Source organism: Notothenia rossii (genome assembly GCF_949606895.1).
Source record: "Notothenia rossii genome assembly, chromosome: 1".
NCBI classification, from domain to species: Eukaryota; Metazoa; Chordata; class Actinopteri; order Perciformes; family Nototheniidae; genus Notothenia; species Notothenia rossii.
The window spans coordinates 49553995-49579016 of record NC_136912.1 but is presented as its reverse complement, the minus strand read 5'-3'; the positions used below and the strand labels follow the sequence as shown (position 1 = coordinate 49579016).

The following is a 25022-nucleotide window of genomic DNA, read 5'->3' as shown; positions in this document are numbered from 1 at the left end:
CTGCTCAATTACTTCTTTTACTGTCACTACTATAACTAGATTTTGATGTTATTACTTTTCTACTTTTACTTGAGTAACATTTTGAATAAGAGTAACACTCTGGTACTACTTTTACTCAGGTACAAGATCTGAGTACTTCTACTGTTACTCAAGTACAATATCTGAGTACTTCTACTGTTACTCAAGTACAAGATCTGAGTACTTCTACTGTTACTCAAGTACAAGATCTGAGTACTTCTCCCATACACATAAAACCTTCTGGACCTGCCTCACGTTCCCACTTTCATCACCAGCAAGTCTTTCATTCAAGTGATCAAGGAATAGGGGAATTATTCAGTGTTACATGGTTATTCTAGGTTTTTCACATACATTGAAAGTAATAGTTTTGCCTTCAGTATCATAGTGTTTAAAGATACACAGTTCATGCACTTTGAAAGATTTGCTATTTAATGTATTTTGTGTCAAAGCAAAATGTAATCCACAGTTTAGTCCAGATATACTCCTATTGTTTAGCGTAGTGATTCTCAAATGGGGGTATGCGGATCCCTGGGGGTACGTCGGGGTACTGCAGGAGGTACGTGAGATAAAAAAAAAGGTTGATAAAAAAAATACCATGCATGATTACAAAAATAATCATAGTACAATTAGTTAAATTGAAAACCCAATTTTATATGAAATATTCCTAAAACTACCAAGGGTTCAAGATCCGTTCTTGTGCTTTTCAGGTGCTTAACTGGTTCTTCTCTGTTTTTAAAAGTGTGTGGTCACGTTCTAGTGACTTTGCTCAGCGCTACTGCTTGTTGTTACAACTTGTATATTTGCCATATTCGCCATGAACCCTCCTGTTATCCTTGGGGGCAATTTGACCCCATTCAATGTTTAACGTATCTAAAAAAATAGTTCACATTATTTTTTATTATTTTAGTATTTCATGACTTTTCCTAATTTTGTGAGGACTAATGGCTAAACATAAAATGAACATGAAGATCTTTTTTAAATGTCCTGTACGCACTTTGTACGCATTGGTGTTCCTTGTCGACAATTTGACCTCAGGCTGTTTTAGTAGTATAAAACATGTACAAATTTCAATATTTTACACATATTTGTGTTGATATTGAGGTGACTATTACATGCAAAGGTATCATTGTAAAAAAAAAGCCGTACACGATCGCTGAGGACCTAAAACTCCTATATAGTATCATTGCAGTGTTATTACATAATTTGTTTAGAATTACACATTTTTTTAAGTTACAACGTTGTTGTTTTTTTAACCCTTTCATGCATTGTGGTCACTACATTAGAGACTGCTAATTAAATGCTGTTTTCTTGTTCTTTATAGGTTTTGCATGATATATAATTTTATTCATTGGTTTGTTAAACATATATTACCTAAAATCTGTTGTTAAAAAATGCATAAAGATGAAAATATCCTTAGTCTGTTGTAATTCATGCATGAAGGAGTTAATAAATCACACACTGATTGTAAGGTTTCAGCGTTAGAGTTCTGTTAGTTTATTGTTTTGTGTTTATTCTTGTGGCCTTGCATTTTATTTTGATGATGACTCTGTCCTCTCTTTTCAGGTGTCTACACTTCCTGTCGTTGTGTGTCACCTGCCAGCTTGATTGTGGTACCCTGCTCCTTATTGTTTTCACCTGTGCCCCATTAACCGTTGTGTGTATATGTAGCCCTGTTCTCCTTTTGTCTTTTGTCGGTTCGTTTTGTCTCTAGACCAAGTCCATGTCTGTACTCCCTCGTGAAGACCTTGAGCATACTAGTCAAACCTAGTGAACTATTGAGTATCCTAGTAGATCCTAGAAACCATTATCTTTGTAAAGTCTTTTTGTACCATTAGTTGAACCTAGCGAACTTGTGAGTATCCTAGTTGATCCTAAAACCTTTTGTATAATAAAAGGTATTTTTTTAAATCAAAAAAGAATCGTGCATCTGAGTCTTTGTGATTCCTTCGTGTCACTGATGGAACATCACTATATTGTAATTATTTATATAGGCTTTTTATATCAAAAATGTTCGGGGTCGGTCAGGGGATACTTGGCTGAGAAAAATGTTCAAAGGGGGTACATTACTGAAAAAAGTTTGAGAAGCACTGGTTTAGCGTGTGAGGAGTTTTGAAAAAGGGAATTCAGTATTGAAAGAACTGAGAAGGCAATTGTGAAAAAGTGTATTCTTTGCTGTATTTTCTTTAATAAAAATATAAAGATAACATGCCAGCAGTCTGCACATCCTGCGTTGTTTGAAGTAAACAGAATGTGTTTATTTGTGTATAGTGTCAATTAGCTGTGTTAGGCTGTTTAGCATGTCTAGCATTGTTTTTACATTTTGATGAATCTGCACCATGAAAAGACAGTTCCTGTCGTACCCAAGGACATAATTGTGTCCATCTGGGTCAAAGGGTAGAACTCCCAGGCCTTTGGTGCAACGTGTGTGTGTGTGTGTGTGTGTGTGTGTGTGTGTGTGTGTGTGTGTGTGTGTGTGTGTGTGTGTGTGTGTGTGTGTGTGTGTGTGTGTGTGTGTGTGTGTGTGTGTGTGTGTGTGTTCATATCCTCTCCTTAGACCTGACATTTTTCTCAATGTTTATTGGTGGATTTTTTTGTACGGGAAAGCACGAGTGTGTGTTAATTACACACATCATTTATCTGCTAAGGTAAGCGTGACAGGGAGTCTTGCTCTGGTATCTTGCTGTATGCATGACATAAATCACAAATGTAGCACTTTCTTACGTAACCCTTATTTGCACAGCCATCTCTCTCACACATGCTGTGCACACACCTCAACATCAAGGCTGTGTGTGTGTGTGTGTGTGTGTGTGTGTGTGTGTGTGTGTGTGTGTGTGTGTGTGTGTGTGTGTGTGTGTGTGTGTGTGTGTGTGTGTGTGTGTGTGTGTGTGTGTGTGTGTGTGTGTGTGTGTGTGTGTGTGTGTGTGTGTGTTTGTGTGTGTGTATAACATATTTAATGTGTGTATATGTGTTGCAGGTCTCATATGTGAAGGCTATAGACATCTGGATGGCAGTGTGTCTCCTGTTTGTCTTCTCTGCACTTTTGGAGTACGCTGCTGTCAACTTTGTGTCGAGACAACATAAAGAGCTGCTGCGCTTCAGACGGCCTCACAAGACAAACAGGACTAAGGTATAGAAAAACCACCTGTTTTCTACCTGAAAACAGGTGTTCACACACATGCACTGTTATGTTGTTCTCACATCTGGCGTGATGCTGCCACCTCGTGGCGGCATGCAATTCCAAGTTTCTACTGGGTTTATTGAGAGGATGAAAAATAAAAATGTCACGTCATTGAGTTGAAACAAACACCATTCCTGATGCACAATAGATATAAAGTGTCAGGTCCTCTGGCTGTGCACGCATGAGCCTCTCTTACCGTATTAGTGCATGATGCTGCATGGCTGTCACTGCTCTTTGGTTCAAAGTTGTGTTGTGTCTCTGACGGAAAGATACAGTAAGTTTCACTGCTTGCTGAGGATCTCTGTGTTGGGAAAGGATCGACTCCACATTCAGTCAACATGCTTATGCAAACAGCCATTAGAGTAGCTGCAGATTAATCAATCGGTTTAAGAGTGGACAATATGTTTGAACTTGTACAAGTGTTTTACTATTACAGTGTATAAAGGGGTACAGTTTGAAAATAAATAGAGAATGAGATATAACCAAAACACCAGTAGAGAGAAGCCTTTTGATGAAAAACACTATATGAATGAATAGTTACATGTGTAAACCACCAACTGATACGTTGACTGAATGAAGGAGTGACCCGCCCCCGTGTTTGGAGGCCATTTGCTTTTCCTTTGTGTTTCTGTGTGTTGATCACTGGTGTGCATGCTGTCCCGGTAGAGCAGTGCAGTTGGTCCTGAGTAGCTAGCTGACTCCCTGCGTCGTGTTAATTTTGACAACGGCCTCAAAGCAACACACACCCCATATGGATCTATGAGCAACATCTACACCAGCAACCGCAGGGTAACGTGTGTGTGTGTGTTTGTGTGTGTGTATGTGTGTGTGTGTGTGTGTGTGTGTGTGTGTGTGTGTGTGTGTGTGTGTGTGTGTGTGTGTGTGTGTGTGTGTGTGTGTGTGTGTGTGTGTGTGTGTGTGTGTGTGTGTGTGTGTGTGTGTGTGTGTGTGTGTGTGTGTGTGTGTGTGTGTGTGTGTGTGTGTGTGTGTGTGTGCGCGCGTGCGTGTGTGTGTGTGGGGGGCGGTCTATGTTTGCATGTAATTGAGCATGTTTCACTTGCATGTTGGAGGCAATGTGTTGTTGCCCCCCAGTCAGTGTAAGGAATAATAAGTGAGTATTCATTTCTGATGTGGAAAACCCTCGTCCCACAGGAAGGGGAAGTGCATGAGAGCAGACTGACCTCCACTCCAAGCAACAGCAAAGGCGTGAAGGCCAGCGCCAACAACACTGTGACTGCATCGAATACCCCCGCAGCCACAGCAAACCCTACCCAGAATCCACCTGGAGCAGGTGGAAGGGGCAGAAGCATTGAAGAGATGAGGAAGTTATTCATCGACAGAGCCAAAAAGATTGACACAGTGTCGAGGGCCGGCTTCCCTCTGGCCTTCCTCTTCTTCAACATATTCTACTGGGTCCTTTATAAGATCCTGCGACATGAAGATGTACATAAGAGATAAGGAAGGAAAGAGTGGAGATTATACATAGAAAGTATGAGTGCTCACACGCACGCACACACACACACACACACACACACACACACACACACACACACACACACATCCTTATACCACTATGCATATGAGGACACTTTGTTAACTACCTTTAATTCCCTGTTCCTTAACCCTGCCCTTGGCCACCATTCAGGACGTCCTCTAAAATGTCCTGATTCTGAGGCAGTAACTCTTATACCAGTCGTCACTAACATTGAGTATCCAACAGTGTGCTCTCCAGAACATACTGACTTATGAGAATACCTGAATCCCACCCTGTCTGAACACAGAGTCTATATAAAAACAGCGTCTCCATTCAAAGAGCCATTATAAATTCACAAGTTAAAACTATCGCCCATGAAGGATGTATCCACATCATCAATCTGCGGAGGAATGGAAGTATTTGAAAATGAGCAAGAGGCGAGGAATTCATGCATTGATGAATAAGTTATGAGGTGACAAGAAAACTAATTAAAAATGAATGTGAGTGAGATACAAAAAGAGAGCCTTAAACCAGCATTATGACATACATAGATGGTCCTTTTTAACACACCTTGGTTTATAGCAGATTCATAAAACTATAAGAGAACTGCTGAGACGGTTGAATGATGTGATCGGTTAAGCCCCTGTCACACTGTCCCGAAATTGACACCCGATGGACACACGATTAAGGAAATGTTCAAATTCGGCTCTGATCGTAACAACATCGGGCCGTTCGTGAGGGCATCTTAAGCCATTGTACGACCGCCGGTGGAGTTTCTCAGGCTGCAACTTTGTGAGCGGCAACTTCGTAAGGCACTCTTGAGGGCATCATGTCAAATCGTGAGGGCATCTTGTTATCATCGGTGCCATCGGGCATTCACCCTCACTCTGATCGGGGCGAATGCCCGATGGCACCGATGATAACAAGATGCTCTCACGATGGCCTTACAAAGGGCAAAATTGATACACGAACTCAACACGAAAATGAACCTTCGCAAGGTCCTTCGGCAATTTTTTGGCATGCCAAAGATTTTGCCACCGCTCACGAAGTTGCTGCCAGAGCCTAAGAAACTCCACCGGTCATACGATGGCTTAAGATGCCCTCACGAATGTCCCGATGTTGTTACGATCAGAGCTGAATTTGAACTTTCCCTTTATTGTGTGTCCATCGGGTTGTTTTATTGCACAACAAAATCATGCAAACATATTATGTAAATTACCCAATTTGTGTTCTGTGAAACTGAAAAGGATATAATATATTATTTTGAAGGCGAGTTGACAGGAAGTTGTTGTTGCTATGGAAACAACATTACGGAGAAAACTTAATATCTTCTACATATAAAGACGGATAAAGTAAAGAACAAAGTCTGAAAATATCAGTACAGTATCATAGTACTTTAACATAATCGTTTTTGTTACTTTCGTTGCAGTTGTATGTCTTAAATGTAATGTAAATGTTGCCTTTGTGTGTGGTTCGGGGCCATCTTCGTGCGAAATTCACAATTCCATATTCTTGCGTCCATCGGGAGTCAATTTCGGGACAGTGTGACAGGGGCTTAAAGAGGGGAGGCTCTCTATCACCTGTCCTCATATCTCAGCAGATGTGATTGAGGTTTTTCTACTGAGCACCCAGTGTGTGCCGTGCTTTGCCTCTTGTTTATGGGATGGTAAAACCGTGTGTATTTATAGAAATAGTAAGGACACGTAGTGCAGCTGTGTGACTGGATGAAATGATGCGTTTACAGCAGGCACTCTGAGGTGTGTCTCGTCACAACACTATGCACAGATTACTGCTGCTTCCAAAGGAAAGTGAAACAAAGGACACAACATGGCACACAGTGGAGAAGGGTTAGCACAACTGATCGATTAAAATGTTACTTCAATTCTTCAAGTGTACATTTACATTGAGTGGCATTCTCAATGAAGGTACATTTCTGAGTCAGTAGGGCAGTTCTCACAGGAATCCTCATTTGTTGGCTGATCTGTTCCCTGTATCAGATATCAGGCTCACACACTTGCAACATCTCACAAGGTGTGTCCTTACAGAGGTGGGAAGTGTGATCAGAAGCTACCCACACTACATAATACAACTGATCACTACTGAGCAGGAGCCTTAAAACAAATAAATCATTGAAAAGACAATGGGTATACATGTGACCAGTGAATGCACATGGAACTATGGGCAGCTTCACTTATAAAACATCTTCAATTACAAGTATCCAAAAAGGGAAGAGTTCAACCTGGTGGTTTGCATTCAGGAGTCATTAAGACACGTCGTTAAGATAAAGGTTTTCTTTAGTTTCTGATGCTACTCACTATACAGTCAGTGTTTTTGCTCAACACCTAACAAAAGCTCACTTCCCCTTTAAGGTGGTTGTACTGAAGATGCTTCCTGAATTCATGTTAGTGTGTAAGTTTTTATCAAATGTCCTCTTCTTTATTCTGATATTATGACTGAGACCTCCAACGCTGTGCCACAGACCAAGGACCCCTGAGAGAGAGGACATGGGATTATCACTGTGCTCCTTTACACACAGTAAACTGAAGATATGGGAAGATCACAAGTATGAAGAAACTGTATTACAAAAATCGGTTATGATAAAAGACTGCTCAAGAGTCTACGTCATGTACTGGGACAGAATGCAGATGGAGAACACTGCTCAAAGAAATAGGAAACATAAGGAACAGCAACAACAGCACACTCACACACGCATGAGCTTCACACTGTTTTGCCTACTTGTGTCTTACAGCTCGGCAGCCTGTGTCCCCCCACTTTCAGCCTCACCTCAGCCTCTCAGGGACCACCAGAGCCCCAACTGCACACGACTGTCTTCATGCTATCAGACAGAGAGAGGGACTGTTCTCACTGTGACTGCTGTTTCCAGTTCACACTCATATCACACACAGCTCCTTCTGACTGCAGGTGCCTCAGAACCATTCAAAGTGTTCCTAGCTGTTCAGAGAAACAGAATCCCTGCTGTGCGTGTTGGCAGATAAACACATTAGTTATGTCAGTGTGTGTGATCAGCCTAATCTACTTTGTCTTTGTTTCATTTTCAAGTCAGCCAATGCAGATTTAAAAACAAATATTTCAAAGGACGTGATAAAAAACTCACTTCTCAGTGCGTCTGCACATATGAAGTGCCTATCAACCCACAAACTGAAACATGTGATTCAACAAGCTGTTCAGATGTGGTTCCACTTCCTATTTCATATTCCCCTCCCCCCCAGCTTGAAAACTACCGTTGCAATATTCTCTTGCAAGCCAATCAGAGCAGACTGGGGTTTCCAGATGGGGGCTTAAAGAGACAGGCTCTAATTTCAGAAAGGGGGGGGGATTAAAAACAGGTTTGTTCAAGCAGACGAGAAAAAATGTGTTTCTAAAGAATGTGAACATGTAGCAGATACACCCAAAATGTACAAGTTTACAATTATGTGCTTCTTTAGACAGACCTCATTTAACACGTTCCATGTGCCGGCGTAGAAAGAAGTGTAATGGGCAGGAAATGTCAGCATGGGGAGGACATATGTTGTTTGGGATGTAAAGTGTCCCTTAAAGTCAATATTGGTCTGCAATTGGTGGGATTGAAAATAACTTGGTAAACAATATTTGAGTCTGTTGCCAAACTATTGTTGCTTTCTGAAATGTTGACCTTAGAGTACACACTCTTTCTTGGAATTTCATTGTGTTTCTAGGAAACAACTTGGCTCTGACTTGAATTCCTGTCAGCTGTTAACATCAGCCGAGTTTGTGTTAGAAAGTGGAGCTCTGCACAGCTCTCTATGTGCTTTGGGTTTCTACTGCTTTGCATCTATTCCACACAAATGAGGTGGTACAGTGAGCCCACTTCCTACAAATCATCAACTTTCCTGCCAACTTGCTCATGGCATACCATAGTATTTGAGTGGATCAGTTCAAAGTGTTGTTCAGTGTGACTGTAGAGTTGTGATACTTGCTTGAGATTTGCCACATTAGATCATGGTGATAAGACGGTCAACTTCTCTTGTAGAGACAGTTGATGTACATACTCTAGGGAAATCAATGGAACATGTTGACTGCCTACATTCAGCAGTGTAAAAGCTGATGGTGAAGAATACAGAACATGCAAGCTAATATATGCAACATAGTCCTGTATGAATCATTGAACTACAGTCACTTATTAATGTGTGTGCCCTGATCCAGGATCTGCAGTTCCTGAAGCCCTATGACTGCTCAGTGCGGGGCCACTGCACTGGGGCCTCCCATGTTCTGTCAAGAACCAGAGAGTAAAGGAGCATTCTGGTGTTTTTGCATGATTTGCCTTATTTACTATTTCACATGCACAAATATTTGCGTTATTTCAACTTCTTGCTGTTTTTCTTCATTGAAACATTTCTGTCGTCAGGCTATCTACCAAGGATTTATGTTTGTTGATATATACTTTATATATCAGATCATTTGCATCTATGTTTCAAATGTAATGCTCACTGATTTTGCCTGGTGGTAAATAACAACATTAACACCTACTAGCTGGTTTTGGAGATCGGCTGCCAGTCTCTATTATGTGTAGCTGAGTTCTACAAAGAGAGACATTTAGAATTTGAACTAATATTATATCAGTCATAAACGTTGTGGACTCACAGTGAGTCTGATTTAGTGTTTTTGCTGATGTTGGTGAGAGATGAACCAGAAAAGCGGAACACTTTCATTTGTAATATGCTTTCTTTGTGTTTTCATAAAGGCAGTGAAGTGTTGTGCTGAAGCTACAGCTTGCCTGCAGCCACACATCTCAATCAGAGTTTCCCTCACAGGGCTCACTGTGTGGAGAAGCAGTAGATGGTCAAACATTTCACAGTCTGTGACATGGCTTTTGAATTGAACATGAGTTGTGTTTCTGCTTGTATTGTGGTGAAAGTGTGTGGAGAGTATTTAGTGTAATGATTGTGCTCAGGCTGTCAGGACTTTCTCATTTCAAGTCAGAGGTGGATTTCATCAAACTGACAAACAAAATGTATTTCGTTGTTGGAAGTTTCTGTCAGAATTAAACGTTTTTAAACACAACACAACCAATAAGTAATGATATACTGTATGCTTGTTATGCTGTTATGCTTCTGGGTTTAATTGTGGAAAAAAGGCAACCAAGAGTACAGAGTTGAGAGCACACATGCATTTTTTTGTAAAATAAGATGTGCATATTTTACATAGTTCTAATTTAATCCTATTGTATTTTGATTAAAATAAACTTGGTAGCCACTTCTTAAAGTGGACTGTATGGGTCCTTTCTGTCTGCATACCTCACTGTTTATACTTTGCATAGATAAGCTGTCTCGTGGCGGAGTGGGACAGCGAGTCCAGCAGGACATTTCTCAATCTATATGTTGTGCTTTTTCCTTTAAATTATCAATTTAAAGGAAATATTTGTACTTGCACAATGGCTTGACACAATGCCTAATTGTTAAAAGGTTGGTCTAACAGCAGCTGCAGAAATGACCTTCTCACACCTTGGGGGCCATCCCTGCAATGTGATTGGCATCCACATTAACTGAACTGTGATTGATTGGCCAAGTCAACCAGTAAGAAACTGTTAGATTCTTCAGTGTTATTGAGGTATAAATTAATAGTGGATGCAGAATTCCTGAATGCTGTTATCTGTCCCGCTTCTTTGCTCTCTACACAGACCTGCATTCAACCAAAGTCCGCTCCAACGACATAGGTCAATACCACACGGACTACGACGGAACCTAGAACCTTTCCATAACCAAATCTGTCCCAATGCCTGTCGATAGAGATCAAATCAGCTGCAGTTAGTTAGCATGTCTGGCTAACTAGCTTTGTACTTATGGTATGTGCAGATGATCAGTGTGTATGGTAATGTTTGTGCTCACCTGCTCTTTATCGAATATGAATACATTTACACTCAAGCTAACAAAGACTCACTTTTGAATTTGCTCTCACATTAATTTCTATTTTCTAACGCAGGGGTTCCCAACCTTTTTCCCCGAGAGCCCCCCCAAATTACTCCTGTTGGAAGTTGCGTCCCCCCCCCACACACACACAAGGGGGGGGAAACAGACAAGGCAACAGCGGTAATTCAAGTTTAAAAGTCTCAAAATGCTACAACTACTGTCACAAACTGGATGAATGTGAAGTATTTTGTTAAAAGAGGATAAAAGCGTAATTAAGGAGCATTATTGGAGTGACTTTGATGGTTATTGGACTCAGGATTCATTAATTTGGGTTCCCGCTGTATGAAGAAATTAAAGGACGGCGCGGAAGTGGAAGCAATTCACAAAGGGATTAAACTGTTTAAAACACATGCTCAAAGTAAGGCTCAAAGCCGGATTTTGCCGATGTGTTTATGTGGATTCAAAAGTCGTAAATAATCTACAAAATGGAGGAGACCGATCTGATCGGAGCAACTGTGACCAATAATCCAACTGAAACCGGCATGGACAATGACTATGTTTTAAAAATGTGCTTATCCAGAAAAGCCTGGTTTGGACACTTTACGGGCAGAAGAAACATTTATATTAAAGAAAGAATTATACATTTCTGTCTTTTTATCCCTTTAATAGCTACTAACTTGAATTTTTATTCAAATTAATTAATCAATTATTTTGTATACGTTTATTGTAATGTACACAATCATGTATTGTGTAACAATTATTATTTAAAAAAAAAAAAAAGTCTAAATATGATATTAGGACTCAAATCATCTGAGGCCTGCGATTTTTGGCGCCCCCCCAGGTTGGGAACCACTGTTCTAACGCATAAGAAAAAAAGGAGGTTAGGATTAGTATGAAACTAGGGTGAGTTAACAATCCAGAAATGCTGCAAGAAAAGATGAAAAGAAGAGGCTTGGTGATCCATGTACAGTATGTGTCTGAATTGGACCTGTATTGCTATAAATGGATAAAAACTAACTTTATTTTGGTAAATTGTTGTCTTGTGATTTCAAAGCAGAGGTCGGTAGTCTGGTTTCCAACGACTATTGAAACCCTCATATACCTTCATATGGTCGGGACCCAGAGTGACACAGTTGATGACGGAGGGAAGGCAGGTGGAACCCCCCCCCCCCCAGCGGCAGGATGTACAGGAGGAGCCTGTGCTGGTGGGGGGGGGGGGGGGGGGGGGTGCACCTCCAGAATCCTGCTCAAAAAGCAGGAAGGATGTAAGATAAGAAGGAGGAGGGAAGGAAGGGTGTGAAGGAAGGAGGAGGGATTTGTTAGGATGTTCCTGAAACTGATTTTTGCAAATGATAAATAGTGTTGTTTTTGTATAAACAAAAGCTTGGTGTTTTTTAGAAACCCACAAAGAAAACATCTTGGCTGGAAGTCTTTGCTTTACGTAAAGCACCAAAGCGCTGCAATCACACTTCTGTCTTTTCAGCACTGTTTGGTTCCCATGGATTCCAGCACAGCGTAAGAGTGAACATGCAGAGACCTGAACCTTGTGTAATGTATGACTGAACAGTGTTGCATATTGTGTAACAGCAATTACACAAATACCTCACAAAAAGACAACATAGAGGTGAAGAGGAAAATGTGAGATTTACAGCTGTTTTCCAGATTCTCTTTATTATGTCAACAAACATATTCTTGTACTAACAGTGGCGTGTAGAGCTCAGGTGAAACAGGAGAGGCAAGAGGGGGGTGCTTTATAAAGCAGGAGGAGCTGCAGGAGGAGGAGCTGCAGGAGGACAGGTACAACAAGCTGCAGGAGGACAGGTACAACAAGCTGCAGGAAGCTGCAATTATTATCCCACAGAGTTTACATAGCCTCTCTCACTCTCCCTCACACACAGAGCACTGTTTGTATAGACTGATAAGCTGAGAGGGGGGGTGGGGAGGAGGGAGGGAGGGATAACAGCCCAGCTAAGGGAGAGAAAACACACACAAGGGTGAGAAAGCCTCTGCATGCACACACTGAGAAGGACAGAAGAAGAGAAGCAAAAACAGAGAAGAACATATACCAGAGAGAGAACCGAGGGGGAGGCGAGTGAGAGACAGAGGGAGGAAGAGGAAAAGTGAGGGTCTGCTGGATCATGCCTCTGAGAGGGAAGGTGGCTCTGGTGACCGGGGGAGCTCAGGGCATCGGGAGAGCCGTGGTTCAGTCCCTGCTGCAGAGCTCAGCCAAGGTCAGTGTGTGTCGCCACTTCCCTGACTAACACACAGCTATCACTTTAGAAAGGAACTGAACTTCTCAAATAACATGTTTTTCGTTTTTAAGAAGTTAGCTATGCCATATGCTCTGTGCACTTGCAGCTCTGACAGTCACACTCAGACAGCTGTAGGTCTGCTTGATTAATGAGATGTCCACCTCTTCGGAACCTTTTGGAAACATTTTCTCTTTCATGCTTTACTTCACTTTTTCTAGTAATGTTTCATTTTGAATACACCGTAGTCCTGCTTTCAAAGGTCAGCATGTTGAAACAGAGCCAGTGTTAACTTGCCTGAGATGATGAGTCTAAAATAATAGTATATTAGGTTATATATACATTATACACTGCTTTAAATTGTGTTGGAGATGAGCAAGTGGCATTTTGGCCGGAAGTGAAAGCAACACTTTGCATGGCAAAAAGGCTTTTGAAAGAAGTTGATCTGTTTCTGAGAACGTTCTTCACACCCTGCCGGCTGGTGAACATGTCTTCATGTCCTCTAGGCTCACACGTGTCTAACCACAGACCTCACTCAGCAGAGTTTGCAGAAGTGATCCTTCATCAAGCTTCTGCAGAGATGGATTTAAATGTTGAGTCTTACTTCCTCAACCTCTGCTGTTAATCCGCGTCTGTGAATTCAAAGAAACTCCATCTGACTAACAGTGGTCCTGCAGGTGGCTGTGGTGGACCTGAACAAGACGTGTGGAGAGGAGAGCAAGGCACTGCTGGACGCCGAGTTCGGAGAGGGACACTGCCACTTCATTCCCTGTGATGTGTCCAATGGAGATGCACTGAGAGGTAACACTGTCCACACAGAGGAGACATGACCACTGACAACAATGCCCCTCTCACCCAACCTGCAGAGCTAAACACTCTAACACACAGAAGAGACATGACCACTGACAACAATGCCCCTCACTCCCGCAACCTGCAGATATAAACACTCTAACACACAGGAACACATACGAAGGGCTGGGCCCCTCTCTAGAGGTGGGGTATACTGCCTCATAAATTAAGTTATCATTTAGCAAAATCAATGAAATGAAGGTACATTATTCTTGATACTTGAATATGCTTTATGGAAAGAAAAAAAAACAGACTTCATCACAGCTTTCCAGAGGGTTTCACTTATTTTGTAACACAAATTGTTGCAGCTCATCCCTTAAAAAGAAGCCTCAGATTGCTTATAATAATGTGAAATATGAAGGGTTGATTTCAAGCTTGTTATGTAAGTTATTGGGCTATTTTTATCAACTAAGATTGACTGAATATATAAAAAAAATGATGCTTATCTTATCGATACTGAGAAGCAATCGGCTTATCGGTATCGGTACTCTTATCGATACTTTTCAATAATTATGTGCTCAAAATTATAGACATGAATACGGGTGATCACCCGGGTATCAAAATCAATTGATCATTTACTAATTCTGATGACATGTTACTAATGATTTATTACTCAATGAGTATTCCTAAACTCTGGGACTATTACTTTTACTCAAGTACAAGATCTGAGTACTTCTACTTTTACTCAAGTACAAGACCTGAGTACTTCTACTTTTACTCAAGTACAAGATCTGAGTACTTCTACTTTTACTCAAGTACAAGACCTGAGTACTTCTACTTTTACTCTAGTACAAGATCTGAGTACTTCGACATTTACTCTAGTACAAGATCTGAGTACTTCTACTTTTACTCAAGTACAATATATACTTATACCACCTCTGTTTATAGCCTATGAAAAAAACTATATGAAATAGAAGGCTAAAGCTAACGTTAGCAGATAGTGACAATGTATGCTAGCTAGCTAGCTCAACGATTCCTGAAATAATATTGCCACAGAGAAACTTTTCAGTTCACATCACGCTCTGCCGCTCCGACAGGGAGCTCTGCTCTGACACCTGAACGGCCCGTTCTAATAGCTGTTCACCAGCAGTCCAGTCTGTGCCACAGTGACTCCGGACGCACAGTTAATATTAACGAACGAACCCGTACAGATGTAGCGATTCATTTCAGACAGTTTGAAACGCAAGGGCCGTGCTTGGTACTTGATCTGCCCTCGCTCAAGGGAAAACCTCCAGCTTGACTTGAGACTAGTGCTGCGTACCGGTACGCCGAACCGGTACTGGACTTGTAAAAAGTTTCGGTTCAAGTCCGGTTAAAACCGGAACGTCAGGAACCGGTACTTACGTATATTCTCCTTTTTGTTCTAAACCATCTAAAACCTTCCATAGATCGAGAAATTTCCGCTGAGAAAAGACGAAAAACATTGTTTTGGCTTCTGATATGGCGGCCATTACTGAGCTCACGAAGTCTCGCAAAATATCGCAACTGCTCGCGAGATCTGTGTGACGTCAAGGGAAACTGGCTTAGACATAGTGGACACTGACAGCGTGGGATGCTGGTTGCCATATTTGGTAGTGTTGCTAAGCTAACTCCTTTGTATGTATGGTGATATAGTGTCTGCCGAAAGAGCAACACTTCACCCAGACAATGTCAATATGCTGTTGTTCTTGAACAAGAACACATAGACTTTTACTCTTGCATATTGAGTCTTGTATGTACATCAGTATGTAGTTGTGTTGTGTAGTTAGTAACACATGTAGAGTTCTAGAAAATACATGGTGTAGACACAAGGTTGGAAGGGGGCACAATAAACCTGACGAGTTTGAATTTGAGTTGATTATGAGTTTATTTTCAATTGATAATTAGCTTCCAATAAGTTCACTTTAGTTACTCACACAACTTGACACAAGTCCGGACTTATAAGTCCGGACCTGAACCTGAACCTCTGGACTTGAGTCCGGACCTGAACCTGAATGTGAGTCCAGGTACACAGCACTACTTGAGACCGCCCCCGTGATAGATAAATGTAATTATAATGAAGCCAGCTGCAATGGATCATTGATCCACCAGGGGGTGCAGTGGGGTTCCACACTGGAGCTCATGTGAAATAAAGTCAGATACAGTACGCTGGATGTACAGCGGAACTTTGTTAAGATCCATATGTCACGGATATCATACTCTGTGCTAAATAAGAGACATGTAATCATTTACAAAACATCACCATGTTGTTATTTAACAAAATAATGTTGTTTAGTCGAAAAAAACGAACAGGAGGAAATGCAGCCCGGCTCTCGATTTTTAATCCTAATTTAATCATCATCTTCACCACGATCATTTATGTTTATGTTCGCCGAATTGACATGAAATCACTGACACATATGAATATACTGTATTCAACTTCATTAAAACGTTATTAACGTGCCTAAACTCAGGAAATCACTAAAACTATTCATATTTGCCTCGCCGGCAGATCAGGATCCCAAAGCGTGGCGGAGGGATCCCCATCTGGATGAAGGGTGTTATTTTCCCCATAAGGAACAAGTCACTGAAAATTATCCCGCTTATTACATGGCCACATTCTCAACAAAGTAACGACATGACTCCCAGTATTAATTGAAATGCTTTTATGGATTTAGAAAATGTTTTAATTGATTTAAAAAATAGTTGTATGTATTGATTTAAATTGACATGCATCCGCTAAGAAAATGTTTCCGTTGTTACCGTTTTTTAAACAGTCAGAATGAAACGGCAGCTCTCAGCTGTGTAATTACACAACTAATGGCCCATCAACCACAGCTCTCCCCCCCCCCCCCCCCCCCCCCCCCCCCTCCCCCCCTGATCTTTCTTCTCCAGCAGCTAAATTAATTGTAGGTTACTCTGAGTGACCATAGACTGTATGTGACAAGCTTACAGTTAGTGACGTAACAACACCATAAAAGCTGGTGGATTGAAAGCAATACGGGAGGTAAAAATAACTAGAATAATTGTGATTCATTTGTTGTGGCTTTTATGTTTTTAGGTATAACATATTATGTAATTCAGGCTTATAGTTCACCCTTCTCTAAAAGCCTTCAACAATGACAATATTCATAGTAATTTAATAAATCTTTCCAACACACATTGTAAAAAATAGCCTACTGTAAGTTAAGAAATCATTTCAATATATACATCTTCTGATGTAACAACAATAACATTATAAATAGTAACATAGCTGAACATGGTATTGCACATTTAGCTTTGAGTGTTACTGACCTGAGATGTTTTTATTACATGAATTAAGGTGACTGAGGTTTTTAACATACAGGGATGCAAACTCATCAGGTATGAAAAAGGTGACAAGGATCCGAGCCCCCGGCTCCCCCACCCCACAGAATATCGGCTTTAAAATGAGGAATAACAGAGGATATTAGCAGAACAACTAAAGCAGCAGTGTTAATAATAACAGAAACGCCAAAGAGTCACATCTAATAGAAATATATAAAAGCATTTATTTTAAATTGTGTAGCAGTCAATTTATAATTTTGGCAGCACTGTTGAGCATTTTGAAAATGTATTTTCATGCCTCTGTGCAAGGCTTAGTCTTTCTATCTTTATAGCCACATGGTGTAAAGTAACTAAGTTCATAAACTCAACAAGTACTATACTTGGGCACAATTTTGAGATACTTGTACTTTATTTAAGTATTTCAATGTTTTGCTACTTTGTTCTTCTACTCCACTACAGTTCAGAGGTACATGGTGTACTTTTCCTCCACTACATGTATTTAATACCTTTAGTTACTTTACAGATGTGGATGAATGATGTGAAATATAATCAAGTGTTAAATCAGACTTTAGTTCCACCTAGAGTAAATCCACAAGCTACCCTGCAGTATACAAAGTAATTCAAACTAGCTGCACCTTTACCAGCTTTGAGAACACTTTCATGATCAATCATTATAAAACATATCATATATATTATTCTGAAATGGACCAATCTGCACAATGACTACTTTTACTGTCGCTACTTTCACTATATTTTGATGAGAATACTTTTCTACTTTTACTTGAGGAACATTTTGAATGCAGGACTTTTACTGTAACAGAGTATTCCTACACTCTGGTACTTCTACTTTTACTCAAGTACAAGATCTGAGTACTTCTACTTTTACTCAAGTACAAGACCTGAGTACTTCTACTTTTAATCAACGGCTCAACGATTCCTTAAATAATATTGCCACAGAAAAACTTTTCAGTTCACCTCACGCTCTGCCGCTCCGACAGGGAGCTCTGCTCTGAACACCTGAACGGCCCGTTCTAACAGCTGTTCACCAGCGGTCCAGTCTGTGCTACAGTGACTCCGGACGCACAGTTAATATTAACGAACGCACCCGTAGGTAATGTAGCTGGTGAAGCTAGACCATCATCTCGGAGCAGCAGAGCCTTATTATACATCCATGAGCAGAGCCGACAGGCAGGAAGACTCGAGCACACAGCTCGTACTTCATTATAATATATAAAAAAAGAACACCATGCGTGTCATGATGGCACATAACAGCTCACGGCCGCAGATTACTCCGGGTCCCAGCCCCCCCCATACCCCAAAAATATTTTTATGGCAGATCTACATGAATCACACAAACGACCTATTTTGGATTCAAAACGGCAAATTTCGCCGAAAGGTGACAAGTTTGCATCACTGAACATAGACAGAGCACAACTGAAACAGATCATCTGAAACGATGTAACAACATAATACACTTGTGGGGATGCAGCTTGGGATGTGAGGAGTGAGGGACACGGCTTAGAACGGGCGTGTCGCCTGGCAGGACAGGAGAGTGTGTGCACCAGTCTGCCTTGATCTATGAATACACTCACTGCTGCCCACAGCTGTTTTATAGAAGGAAATTCCTTCACTTCATGAAAGTGTTTTAACCACACACACCTCTACACATACATGACGGGTATTATTTTCCCCATAAGGAACAAGTCGCTGCAAATTATCCCGCTTATTACACGGCCACATTCTCAACAAAGTAACGACATGACTCCCAATATTAATTGAAATGCTTTTATGGATTTAGAAAATGTTTTTATTGATTTAAAAAATAGTTGTATGTATTGATTTAAAAAATAGTTGTATGTATTGATTTAAATTGACATGCATCCGCTAAGAAAAATAGTCCGTTGTTACCGTTTTTTAAACAGTCTGAATGAAACGGCAGCTCTCAGCTGTGTATTTACACAACTAATGGCCCATCAACCACAGCTCTCTCCCCCCCTCCCCCCTTGATCTTTCTTCTCCAGCAGCTAAATTAACTGTAGGTTACTCTGAGTGACAAGCTTACAGTTAGACACAACACTGTCATTGCAAGTGACCCTCAGTTAGTTGACTTTTATGTTCAACTGCTAAATTCGTTACTGATAAAAAAAGGGCTTCTACTGTACCTAATTACCTTAACACTAGAACCGCCAGAGGTTTTTGTATAGGCCTACCTAAACCCGTCAAATCCCGCTATTAGAATGCAATTTTTAACAATATAGGGTGCTACATAACACACTTTCAGGAAAAGTCACGGACTGGGAGACTTTAATATTTTATTGAAAAAAAGTTACATTGCACACACACAACACACGTCACACAAATTGACCCGATTGGCGGTTCTAGTGTTAAATAAACTCACTAATTAATGAAACCAGTTCAATACACATTATTCTTATTCTTATCATTCTTTATGAGTGCAGAAATAGTCTTAAAATCCAGACTCGGTGAGGACACTATCGATACTGACTCAGCAATCACTGTAAGTTATATTCTTGTTTAAATAGACTTCTCTGTTTCATTTATTCTACTCTGTATAATTGTTCTGTAGTTATTGTAGCTAAAACGGCGATTTCTGAGAGATTTTAAAATCTCAGATCTGCTCAACTCCAGGCGTAACTCAGGTCTCAGTGAGTCACGCCCCTCAAGTGTGCATTACAATTGGTAGGAAGACTCTGCTGATTGCGTGAAGTGCAAAACGCTTCCCAGCTGAAAAACATTTTAAATAGCGCATTTCAAATCAGAATAACTCAGTGTGCTTCCAGACTCGGTGAGGACACTATCGATACTGACTCAGCAATCACTGTAAGTTATATTCTTGTTTAAATAGACTTCTCTGTTTCATTTATTCTACTCTGTATAATTGTTCTGTAGTTATTGTAGCTAAAACGGCGATTTCTGAGAGATTTTAAAATCTCAGATCTGCTCAACTCCCGGCGTAACTCAGGTCTCAGTGAGTCACGCCCCTCAAGTGTGCATTACAATAGGTAGGAAGACTCTGCTGATTGCGTGAAGTGCAAAACGCTTCCCAGCTGAAAAACATTTTAAATAGCGCATTTCAAATCAGAATAACTCAGTGTGCTTCCAGACTCGGTGAGGACACTATCGATACTGACTCAGCAATCACTGTAAGTTATATTCTTGTTTAAATAGACTTCTCTGTTTCATTTATTCTACTCTGTATAATTGTTCTGTAGTTATTGTAGCTAAAACGGCGATTTCTGAGAGATTTTAAAATCTCAGATCTGCTCAACTCCAGGCGTAACTCAGGTCTCAGTGAGTCACGCCCCTCAAGTGTGCATTACAATAGGTAGGAAGACTCTGCTGATTGCGTGAAGTGCAAAACGCTTCCCAGCTGAAAAACATTTTAAATAGCGCATTTCAAATCAGAATAACTCAGTGTGCTTCCAGACTCGGTGAGGACACTATCGATACTGACTCAGCAATCACTGTAAGTTATATTCTTGTTTAAATAGACTTCTCTGTTTCATTTATTCTACTCTGTATAATTGTTCTGTAGTTATTGTAGCTAAAACGGCGATTTCTGAGAGATTTTAAAATCTCAGATCTGCTCAACTCCAGGCGTAACTCAGGTCTCAGTGAGTCACGCCCCTCAAGTGTGCATTACAATAGGTAGGAAGACTCTGCTGTCGCCCATCAGCAGAAAATAGTTAACTAATTACAGGGGCGTGCCCCCAAAGCTGTGAGAACTGAGCAATCAGGTATCCATCTTAGGTTGCGTTTTCCTGGAGCGTCAGCTTCAGCGTCAGCCAGACGAAGACTGACAAAGACATTAAGAGTCCTGTGGGAGTAAGACTGACAAAGACATTAAGAGTCCTGTGGGAGTCACGTGGGAGGCAAAGAGGAGGCAAATCGTACTCTGATTGCGCCAAGTATCGCTGGTGTTATTTAGTTTTATTCAATTCTCTTGGGTTCTCTAGCCCCTCATGCTATAATCATGTGTATTTTCTGCATTCCTGTTCATGTGTCTTCTCGCAATTATCACTGGCCCCGTGTTTCTCCTAATCGATCTCACCGGCCTGCTCTCGTCTATCCCACATGCTCCACTGAGATCCAACATCTCGTTTCAGGGGGCCTGTGGAACTGCCAGTCAGCTGTCCCTAAGGCTGACTTCATCTCTGGCTACGCTTCCCTGCAGTCTCTGGATTTCCTTGCTCTCACGGAGACCTGGATCACTCCATCCAACACATCCACCCCAGCAGCTCTCTCCACAGCATATTCCTTCTCCCATACACCCAGACCCTCTGGCAGAGGAGGTGGCACTGGTCTCCTGCTCTCTCCCAACTGGAGCTTTTCCCTCTTCAAGCTACCTAATTTCACTCCTTCCACCTTTGAATTCCATGCCGTCACAGTAACCCATCCTATACAATTAACCATTGTTGTTCTCTACCGTCCACCAGGCGCCTTGGGGGACTTCTTGGAGGAGTTAGATAATCTCCTCTCACACATCCCTGAAACTGGCCCTCCCGCTGTACTTCTCGGAGATTTCAACCTCCAGACAGGGAAGATATCTGAACTAACATCTCTGTTAACCACCTTTGCTTTCTCACTGTCTCCATCCCCACCAACTCATAAAGCTGGCAATGTCCTTGATCTCATATTCTCAAGGAACTGCTCTACTTCTAACGTCTCTGTAAACCCGCTCCACACATCCGATCACTTCTTCATTTCATTCTCTCTACCCCTTTCCAAACATAACAACCTAATCTCTTCTAACTCTGCTCCTGTCCGCCGTAACCTCCGTTCCCTCTCCCCCTCTACCTTTGCCTCATCGGTGCTCTCAGCCCTCCCTTCCTCTGACTCGTTCCAACTCCTGCCTCCAAACACTGCTGCAAAAACTCTCCTCTCGACTCTCTCATCCTCTCTGGACTTTCTCTGTCCTCTCACATCGCGGCCGGCTCGTCAGTCCCCTCCTGCTCCCTGGCTAAATGATGCACTGCGTGCTAATAGAACCATCCTTCGGGCAGCAGAGCGGAAATGGTGGAAATCCAAACACCATGACGACCTCCTAACCTATCAGGCTCTCCTCTCCTCTTTCTCTGCTTCCATCTCTCAGGCAAAAAGCACTTTCTTTCAAGATAAGATCCAATCTTCCTATTCCAATCCCAAAAAACTATTTTCTATCTTCTCCACCCTCTTGGACCCCCCCAAAGCACCTCCCCCCTCCTCCCTTCTGTCAAGCGACTTTGTTAACCATTTTGAAAAAAAGGTTGATGATATTCGCTCTTCTTTTTCTGACTCACCTTTACTCACCGCTGGGTCACCAGACCCTCCCTTCACCCACACACTGACCTCCTTCACCTCTGGGTCACCAGACCCTCCCTTCACCCACACACTGACCTCCTTCTCCCCTCTCTCTCCAAGTGAGGTTCTTACCCTCGTTACCTCTGCCCGTCCTACCACCTGTTCTCTGGACCCTATCCCCTCAAACCTCCTTCAGACTATCGCTCCTGATATTCTACCATTTCTCACCCATTTCCTCAACACTTCTCTAACTTCTGGTCACTTTCCAAACATTCTCAAGGAGGCAAGAGTAAACCCTCTCCTTAAGAAACCCACTCTCAACCCGTCTGATGTTATTAACTACAGGCCCGTCTCTCTCCTCCCGTTCCTGTCTAAAACACTTGAACGCGCTGTCTTTAAACAACTCTCCTCTTATCTCCATCAGAACAACCTTCTGGATCCGCACCAGTCTGGTTTCAAGGCAGGTCACTCAACAGAAACTGCTCTCCTTGCTGTCTCTGACAAACTGCACACTGCTAAAGCAGCCTCCCTCTCCTCTGTCATCATCCTTCTGGACCTGTCTGCTGCATTCGACACGGTGAACCATCGGATCCTCCTTCGCACTGTCCAAGAACTTGGAGTTTCAGGCACTGCACTTTCCCTCCTCACCTCATACCTCAACGACCGCACCTACAGGGTTACTTGGAGAGGGTCCGAGTCCGACCCTTGTCAATTAACTACAGGGGTCCCTCAGGGCTCGGTTCTTGGTCCCCTCCTCTTCTCCCTGTACACAAACTCGCTCGGGTCTGTCATTAGCCCGCATGGTTTTTCATACCACTGCTACGCTGACGACACCCAACTAATTCTGTCCTTTCCCCGCTCAGAGACCCAGGTCGTCGCACGCATCTCTGCTTGCCTAGCAGACATCTCTCGGTGGATGTCTGCTCATCACCTCAAGCTCAACCTTGACAAGACTGAACTGCTCTTCCTTCCGGGAAAAGATTGTCCCACTCTTGACCTAACAATCAACATCGGTACCTCTGTTGTTTCCCCGACTCAGACTGCAAGGAATCTGGGTGTGGTCCTAGATAACAAACTGTCCTTCACTGCAAACATCGCTGCTACAACCCGCTGCTGCAGATACACGCTTTACAACATCAGGAGGATACGTCCCCAGCTGACCCAGACATCAGCGCAGATTCTGGTCCAGGCTCTCGTCATCTCACGCCTAGACTACTGCAACTCCCTCCTGGCTGGTCTACCTGCATGTGCCATCCGACCTCTGCAGCTCATCCAGAATGCAGCGGCTCGTCTGGTCTTCAACCTTCCCAAATTCTCCCACACCACACCGCTCCTCCGCTCCCTTCACTGGCTTCCAGTAACTGCTAGAATCCACTTCAAGACACTGGTACTTGCGTACCATGCTGCGAATGGATCTGGCCCTCCCTACATCCAGGACATGGTTAAACCGTACACCCCAGCACGTGCACTCCGCTCTGCATCAGCCAAACAGCTCGCTGCACCCGCACTGCGAGGGGGACCCAAGTTCCCGTCAGCAAAAACACGTGGGTTTGCTATCCTGGCTCCAAAATGGTGGAATGAGCTCCCCATTGAAATCAGGACAGCAGATAGCTTAGACTCCACTTCGAGCGATAGAATTACTAACAAAGCACTTATATACTAATAAAGAGCTGGCTTTCTAAATGCCAGTTGAGTAGCACTTGAAATGTTTGGCTCTATGAAACCTGATGTACTTATATGATTCTGTTTTCTTAAAGGTTGTATCTTCCTGGTCGAATGCACTTATTGTAAGTCGCTTTGGATAAAAGCGTCAGCTAAATGCAATGTAATGTAATGTAATGTAATCTGTTTTTTAAATGAAATCTGACGGCAGGCAGTTAGCTCTGATCACCTATGATAAATGCGCCGCACCTAATCGCTGGCCATTCAGCAACAGACACTGTTCGAAATGGGGGTGACCCAGGGGGGAGCTTGGCTCGCCCGAAGAGGGAGGGAGCTCCCCTGAAGGCTGACTTTGAGATAAATAGGGGGAGCCCAAAACAATCGTGCATATTTGTGTCACACAGATTAGAAATGTTGAGTTTCTGTGAATAACAGTTCTTGAAATAAATAATAGTTATTGTTCATTACAGTTTCTGAATATTTGTTTTATATTTGTGAATATGTCTGGGTGTTGCCATCTGTACGAGGCGGCGCTGCATTCTTACTTACGTTGCTATGGTTATGGCGGTGATGCCGGCGTGGTATTTGAAATGTTCATATTGGCTCTGGCTAACTCTGGCTTTGTAATAAAAAATAGGGCAAAACGAAAACAGCCAAGCGTCACAGCTTTTGGATTCACAAGCAAAGAAGCGAAGGAGTCTAAAAATGACAACGTGAACGGAAAACAACTTTTAGTTGGCCGGCTGTAAGCGGCGTTAGGATCGAGCTTGACAGCTCCACACCGAGGGAGAGGCCTGCCGATGCGGAGCCTGAAGAGGCTTCAACAACGGCCACATCCGCCGGCATAGTGACACCGTCTGTATTAGTAGAAGAGTGTTTTTATAGCAATTGATCGCATCCGCGCTGCTGCGCCAGTCAACAGAGCGTGCGTGTGACATATTTAGTAGCAGGATGTGCTCTGAAAAATAGGGTTCCCCGAAAGCTAATGGGTAATTCGAACACTGACAGAGCTCCCTCTATACAAATCAAACTGTAGACGGTGTGAAAGCACCTTTTGTTTTAAATAATGGTCGGAATGTGACCTGTGAGCCTTCTGAATTACCGTGGGATAGCACATTCTAAACTAAAATGTTCAATTAATA

The 25022-nt window shown here is 42.2% G+C and overlaps 2 protein-coding genes across 3 annotated transcripts in view; both read left to right on the top strand.

Annotated features, from left to right (window-relative positions):
- Positions 1–11209, top strand: part of LOC307037398 (glycine receptor subunit alpha-3-like) — a 238963-nt gene extending 227754 nt beyond the window's left edge. The window contains exons 8-10 of the mRNA XM_079678243.1: positions 2993–3145; positions 4349–4639; positions 7420–11209. Of these exons, the coding sequence (XP_079534369.1) occupies positions 2993–3145; positions 4349–4639; positions 7420–7749 (774 nt within the window). The 3' untranslated portion in view covers positions 7750–11209. The remainder of the gene's footprint in view (positions 1–2992; positions 3146–4348; positions 4640–7419) is intronic.
- Positions 11210–12493: 1284 nt separating this feature from the next.
- Positions 12494–25022, top strand: part of hpgd (15-hydroxyprostaglandin dehydrogenase) — a 34852-nt gene continuing 22323 nt past the window's right edge. Inside the window, exons 1-3 of one of the 2 annotated variants that reach the window (XM_079653327.1) lie at positions 12494–12786; positions 13482–13605; positions 21045–24344. In XM_079653327.1, coding sequence (XP_079509453.1) covers positions 12694–12786; positions 13482–13605; positions 21045–23881 — 3054 coding nt within the window. In that variant the 5' untranslated portion in view covers positions 12494–12693 and the 3' untranslated portion in view covers positions 23882–24344. Of the gene's footprint in view, positions 12787–13481; positions 13606–21044; positions 24345–25022 lie in introns of those variants that run through there. The other variant, XM_079653328.1, reaches the window with a different exon arrangement.